Raw genomic sequence first — 6,966 nt, forward strand, 5'->3', positions numbered from 1 at the left:
TTCAGAGGGGTTGTTTCTTCCTCGTGAAGCTGAAGCTGACGCCCACAGTTTTCACAAATGGCCCACAGATTAAACCTTAAGGAGTTTAATCTTTAATCAAGTTTGGTTGCTGTCTCTGGTGTATTCATTAATTTGATTCATCATACAGCTCGTTGTATTCTTATATTTCGGAGCGACAGTCATAAGAGATTGTCATTAACAACGAACCTAAAAATAAAATAACAGAGTCTTTAAATAAGGGATAAGTATTGTTTTGGTTCCTAAAATTTAGAATCGAAATCAAAATCAAAATTATTTCTCATATAATTTTTTATTTAGAATCGTCCTAAACATTTTATTTTGTATTAAAATCGTCTTTTTTAAATTACCAAATTATTCCTATTTTAATATAAAAATTATAAAATTTAAAAAAAAATAAAAAGAGAACATATTGGGAGGTGGGGAGAGAAAGAAAAAGGGTACACAAAGGGAGGAGGGAAAAGGGAAAAAGGGAAAGGAAGAGGGGAAATGGGGAAGGGGAAGGGGAAGGGGAAGAGGGGAGGGGAGACGGAAGCGGCGGCAACACAGTGACCACTCACCACCACCGTTGCGTCTTCTCCATCTTCATGGGCTCCCTCTCTCTGTCTGTCTCTCTCTCTCTCTCTCTCTTCGGCGGCAACGCGACGACCTCCACCTCACGGCGGGACGAGGCCGAGCGGCGGCTGGGCGCGACGCATTCCTCACCTCGACGGCGACGCGTGTAACGGCGACGACTCCTCCCCCTTGGTCACTGGCTCGCGTCCCTCTCTCCCTCTCTCCTGAGTGCGACACAATGGCGACGGCGACACGTGTGACAGCGGCGACTCCTCCTCTCTTGGTCACTGGCTCGCCGGCACCCCTTCTTCTCCCTCTCTTTTCTGCTTCTACTTGAGCTTCTGCTTCTGCTTCTTCTGCTTCTGTGTCTTCTTCTGCTTCTACTTCTGTCTTTGCTTCTAATTCTAATTTTGATTTGTTATTTTATGATTTCATTGTTGTTGTGTGTTGATTTTGTTGTTGAATTTGATGTTTAATCTGATTTGGTGTTCTTGAATCTGATTTGGTGTATTTGGTAGTGGTAAAGATGCTAATGGTGGTGGTAAAGGTGCTGGTGGTGGTGGAGGGTATTTTTGTCCATAAAAAGTTAAAAGGACGGTTTTAAAATACGAAATAAAACATTTAAGACGATTCTAAATAAAAAATTACGCGAGGGACGATTTCAATTCCGACCCTAAATTTTAGGGACTAAAACAATACTTATCCCTTTAAATAACGAAGCAAATAAAAGCTAAGGAAGGGACCAACTGACCAAATTTAGGATAATAACAAAGAATTTAATTTTGATACATTGGTAGTATTAAGTAGTTTTATACGTGCATCCAATTATATAACGTCACATTAATAAAAATAATTATCTTTTATATTGATCACGTGAATGGTCATTCAAAGCAACGGATGTGATTGCACGATGTGTAAAATATTTTATCAAGGTTTTAAAAACCGGATCAATTATCGAACCGCTTTAGTCACTGATTCACTGATTTATAGGTCTAATCGGTCCAACCATAATTTAATTGAAAAACTAATTTATAATAAAATAATAAATAAATTATAAATAAAAGTCCTAAAAAAGTACAAAAATAAAAATATTATTCACTTTAATGGCCGAAGAAATGGTGTAGCATTAACCAAAATTCAGATAAATAAAATCTCAAAGTATTAAAAAGAACAACAAAAAAATTGATGAACTTTCCAAAAAACAAAAAACAAACATCTAAATATCATTATGTATATCGTTTTATGACTAAGATTAAATTATTATTGCATAATGGCATGATACTCATACTTTATATGAAAAAATAAGATAGAAATCAAAGATAAAATTTTTTCATCATATCACCATATTTAAAAACTCATATATCCACTTTAAACTAAGACAAATGAATTAGAGACAATCAAATGAATTGGAGTTCAATTAATTAAGGTTGAATGACAATAAAACGAAGTTAGAGACATAATACCAAATAGAAGAATTAAATGACAATAAATGATTTTTGGCAACTTTGACGGGATGTTAAAGCTTGTATTAAGATTTTAGTTTAGGGAGTAGATATGATCCCTATGAAAAAAAGTGATCTCAACCTAAAATTTACTTAGCATAGATATCAAAATTGTGTACGTTCACTACAAGAAAAAGTGTATTTTTTGACGCTAAAAATCGATGGCTATCTCTCCCGTTGATATTTTTCGACGGCTTGCTGTCGATATTATTAAAAAAGATAATTAAAAATAAAATATTAAAATCGACAGCAAAGTCGTCGATTTTTTTGGTAATCCTTTAACCATCTTCTCATTATCGACACATTGTCGACGAGTTGTGAGCGGAAAATACTTTTATTTTAAAATCGACGAACGTAGCGTCTATTTTATTATTTAAAATATCGACATATTTTGTCGTCATAAATTTAAACGGTCTTAATCACTTTTTAAAATTAAATGGATGGTACAGATTTAATGTATAAAATCGACGCGTAAGACATCGTTTTTTTTCAAATTAAAATCGACGGGTATGCTGTCGATTTTTATCAATAAAATAAAATTTCCCCCACTCACTCCCCGCGTTTCATTCATTTCCCCAAATTCACCATTTCAATTTTCACCAACCCTTATTTTACCCCTGAATTCACCTCGCATACTTCAACCTTCCTTCTTCATCGCCGCCGCACCGTCGTCGCTCCGCCGTCGCATCAGGATGATCTCTCCCTCCTCCTCCGCCTCTCCTCCGATGATCTCCACAAAGAATCAGGTTTTTCTTCTCTCTCTCTCTCTCTCTCTATATATATATATATATATATATATATATAATTGGAACGCTTGCTTACGGAGCCAACGCCGACGCTCAAGCGGCAGTTCATGCTGCTCGCAGACTGAGGAAGCTTCTATACGGTGAAGAGGAAGGGGATAATCGACCGGTGATCGGAACAGTCGCCGCCGGTTCCGGCGAGCTAAAATTTTTTGTGTCGGAGAGTGGAAAATTGAATAGCCTCGAAGAGGTTGATTCAGTTGTTGAAGAAGAACATTCGGAGAAATGTGTGGGAGAATGGTTGCTTGATTCGTTGTGAGCTTCCGATCAAGTTGTCAGTATATTATCCTCTCAAGAGTACGAGTGGTTAGTTTATTCAATTTTTTGTTTCTTCTAATCTCTAAGTGTTCGTTTGGATTGGTGTTAATTTTGCTTTGCATGTTCTGCTGGGGTTGTATTTTGAAATTAACTTCAATCAATTCATTGTTTTTGCATTGCCATGTAATGAAGCAATCTAGGGATTGAAAATTGGGATTTGTGAGCTAGTAGTGTTAATTGATAATATTTTGATGATGGAAGTTATAGAGCATAGGACTTATGAGATGCTATCAGAAAGGAGACAGAAATGAAGCAAGGTATGTTCTGTAATCTAGCATGGATAGGATATTTCTTTTAACATGTACCTGTCTCTTTTAGAAAATAATATCACAAGGCTATTTTGTCTGCTGTTGTTAAGTTTCATAGAAGAATTTACATATTCTATTTTGTCCGCTGTTGTTAAGTTTCATAGAAGAATTTATATATTCTATCTCCAGACTTTTCCTGTTTATCGTTATGATCTTATCATGCATCTCTGTTATATGAAATATTTTGCTCTCTACAGTTGAAGTTAGGAGATCCTTCAAAATCCAAAGCTGAATTCTAGGACCTATGCTAATCAAACCATAAGCCATTGCAAGTTTTTTTACTGTGATAATTTACTGCACTCTCTTTTTCCTCCATATCTATGATCTTCAGAACAACAGATACATTTGGAGTGTATCCAGCATGTTCTAGCTTTTCTCTCATCTCAGCAATCATTTCATAAATCTTTGGTGTTTTTGGATGTTCTCTATTTTCCGTTACAAATTCATGAATCGTTCCATGCACTTCAATGAAATCACATAATGATTATGTTTTCCCATGATAGTGGAACTAGACAATATTGTTGTGGAAATAGACTGAGCAGCAACATAATTTATCTGTGATTTCTCAGGGGACAAGCTGAAGGAACATGAATTTGATGTTCCTGTTTCTTGAGGCCTAACTCCACAGATGCTGCTACTCATAAGAATCTGATGAGCATGGCCTTTGAGCCTAACATCATTTATTGAGTATAAGCTCATTGATGAAGAACAAACACTCATCTCTTATTGCCATTGAGTTGAGCTTTGTTTTGGACATATTTAAATTTGGTGCAGTTTTGCAGTGAAAATATATGGGAAATGTTGTGATTTTTGGTTTCAGATACATGAAGAGGCTAGGAAGTTTGCATATCAAACAGGGGTTAAGGTGGTTATTGCTTATGGCGGAGCTCCAATAAACCATCAGGTTTTTTTTCAATTGTTTATCTTTTTTTGGTTCTCTGTTCTCTTTTACCTAGGATTAGTTATGCTACTATTGATTCTATTTTTGATAGTTGCTTCAATTTTTGTCGTAGTTGCTCCATTGAATGATCTATGTTCTCCACCTAATGAGATAGGGTATGAGTGTTTATGAACTACAGTTTCTTTGGAAATGTGAAGATGTGCTAATTAGCCATAAATTACCAATCATAGTTTGAGAGTATCTGGAAATTTTATAAACATGTCACTGTAGCTGGTGTGCTTTTGTTCTTACTACAAATTTGGCTGAATTGATCCAATTTGTAGGCTAGAGTCTAGATGCTGTATAGCCCATAATGTAATATCTTACTTATCAATGGCAGTATGAACATTTAGTATCTGATATATATATCTCACTAATAAGTTATGAATTTTTCAGCTACGAGATCTTGAGAAGGGGGTGGACATTCTCGTCGCAACTCCTGGAAGACTGGTAGATTTGCTGGAGAGAGCTAGAGTTTCACTTCAGATGATCAGATATATTGCACTAGATGAGGCAGATAAGATGCTGGATATGGGTTTTGAGCCACAAATAAGGAAGATTGTTGAACAAATGGATATGCCCCCTCCAGATGTAAGACAGACTATGCTATTCAGTGCCACATTTTCTAAAAAGATACAGGTTTAGCACTACAAGAAAATAGAGTTATTTTAACACTTTATTTTTTAACACCATAATTAAATGTCAAAATTAATATATATTTTTGACAAATATCATAAATGTCAAATTTTCTATGTTTTCTTGATGAATAATTTGACCGTAGAAAATTACTCATCAATTTTGACACTCGTTTGTTTTCAATTTACTCCACTATTTTTCTTCTTCTTTGGCTCTGTTAATTTTGACATCACACTGCTCTCAGTTTAGGATTATACTACTCATTCTTTATCTTCAAAATCTCAAGTTATTCTTTAGTTTCAAGATCTCATCTCATTCTTTGTTAAAATTTTTTGTTGAGAATATTTTATAGTCAATTAGTGTCAAAATAAATAGTATTTTTGACAATTAATAAGTATCACAGAAAATATGTTCTCAAAATTTTCTAACAAATTATTTTTGACAGTCAATATTTATCAAAATAAGATTTAATTTTTTTTCACAATCACTTATATGTTAAAAATACTATTTTTGACAAAACTTTTATTAACATATTTTCATAGTTAAAATAGTGTCAAAATTTATTTTTTTGACAAATTTTAATTTTTTTTTACACATTATAACCCTAAAAAATAATCTATATTGTTGTAGTGTAGTTCATTCTTTAAATTTCTGGAAGACCTTTTATCTATGTTAGCAAGATATGCTTTTAGTGTATTGTACGACTTGGGGGCGTCGCTTATCTGAGAAACATATATTTTATTTCTCTCTCTCACTATATATATATATATATATATATATATATATATATATATATATATATATATATAGAGATCAGTTGTGAACATATCTGAATTATTGTTCTAATTTATGGTTGACATGCAGAGACTAGCCTCCGATTTTCTGTCAAGATACATTTTTCTTGCTGTTATGAGCAAATACATTTGTTTTTATATTTAAAAGTTTATTTGTCTTGTTATCTAATATTCTATATAAATTTTATTTCTATATTTAAAAGTTTATTTGCATTAATTGTTTATTATTTTCAAATAAAAAAATAATTTAAAAAATATAGCTAATAAAATCGACGGCAATGTTGTCGATTTTATTGAATCAAATATCGACAAAAATGGCGTCGATTTTAGTAAGAAGGTAAAGTTATCAAACACATATTATAGACGAAAATGGTGTCGATTTTATTAAATTATTATTGATGGCTAGACAAGCCGTCGATTTTATTCGAATTTTGAAAAATCGACAAGTTTAATAGCGACCACCTCCACCGTCTATTTTGCCGTCAATTTTTAATATTATCAACAGTTTAGCCGTCGATTTTAACGATGTTTCTTATAGTGGTTGAAATATTTGTGATAAATTATAAAACAAGTAATAAATAAAGCAAAAGAAAAGTTTGGAAATAAAATGCTTTGAAAGAAAAGAATCAAAACAAAATAACAAGAAAAAAATGAAATAAATAAGAACTAAAACTAAAATAAAAATAAATTGAAGTTTCAAACAAATGAACTGAATTCAAATATCTTAAAAGGAATAAAAAAATGATAAAATCAAATAAAAGAAAAAAATAGCGAAAATAAGATGAATAAAAAAATTGATTCCAAACACTTATATGCACTTGCGTCCCATGAATTTCTTTAGCGTCAGTGTGGCTTCGGATTTTGTAGAATTTTATGTAATATTGTAGAGTTTAGATTGAAGTCCTTTTTTTACTTCTGTTTTTCTTCTTTTTATAGACCATAAGAATAGATTTTCAAAGTGCTTATCTCCTCTCATGATCTAGCTTCCTCCTATTTTTAGACCACGATATTGCCTTAACCATAAAAAATCTTAACTTCCAAATTTGACGTTCCACGTCTTCTTTTACCTTGGTCTTCAAATTTCATGTTCCA

General features: G+C 32.8%; 1 protein-coding gene across 1 annotated transcript; it reads left to right on the plus strand.

The window, feature by feature from the left end:
• Positions 1-811: 811 nt before the first annotated feature.
• LOC148578692 (DEAD-box ATP-dependent RNA helicase 52C-like) lies at positions 812-6,019 on the plus strand. Its single transcript, XM_088503154.1, has 4 exons — positions 812-856; positions 4,325-4,408; positions 4,841-5,083; positions 5,945-6,019. The coding sequence occupies exons 1-4, from the start codon at positions 812-814 to the stop codon at positions 6,017-6,019; spliced, it is 447 nt and encodes a 148-aa protein (XP_088359280.1).
• The last annotated feature ends 947 nt before the right edge of the window (positions 6,020-6,966 follow it).

The sequence above is a fragment of the Arachis ipaensis genome, chromosome B1 (assembly GCF_059453495.1).
Source record: "Arachis ipaensis isolate K30076 ecotype BB chromosome B1, ASM5945349v1, whole genome shotgun sequence".
Lineage (NCBI taxonomy): Eukaryota > Viridiplantae > Streptophyta > Magnoliopsida > Fabales > Fabaceae > Arachis > Arachis ipaensis.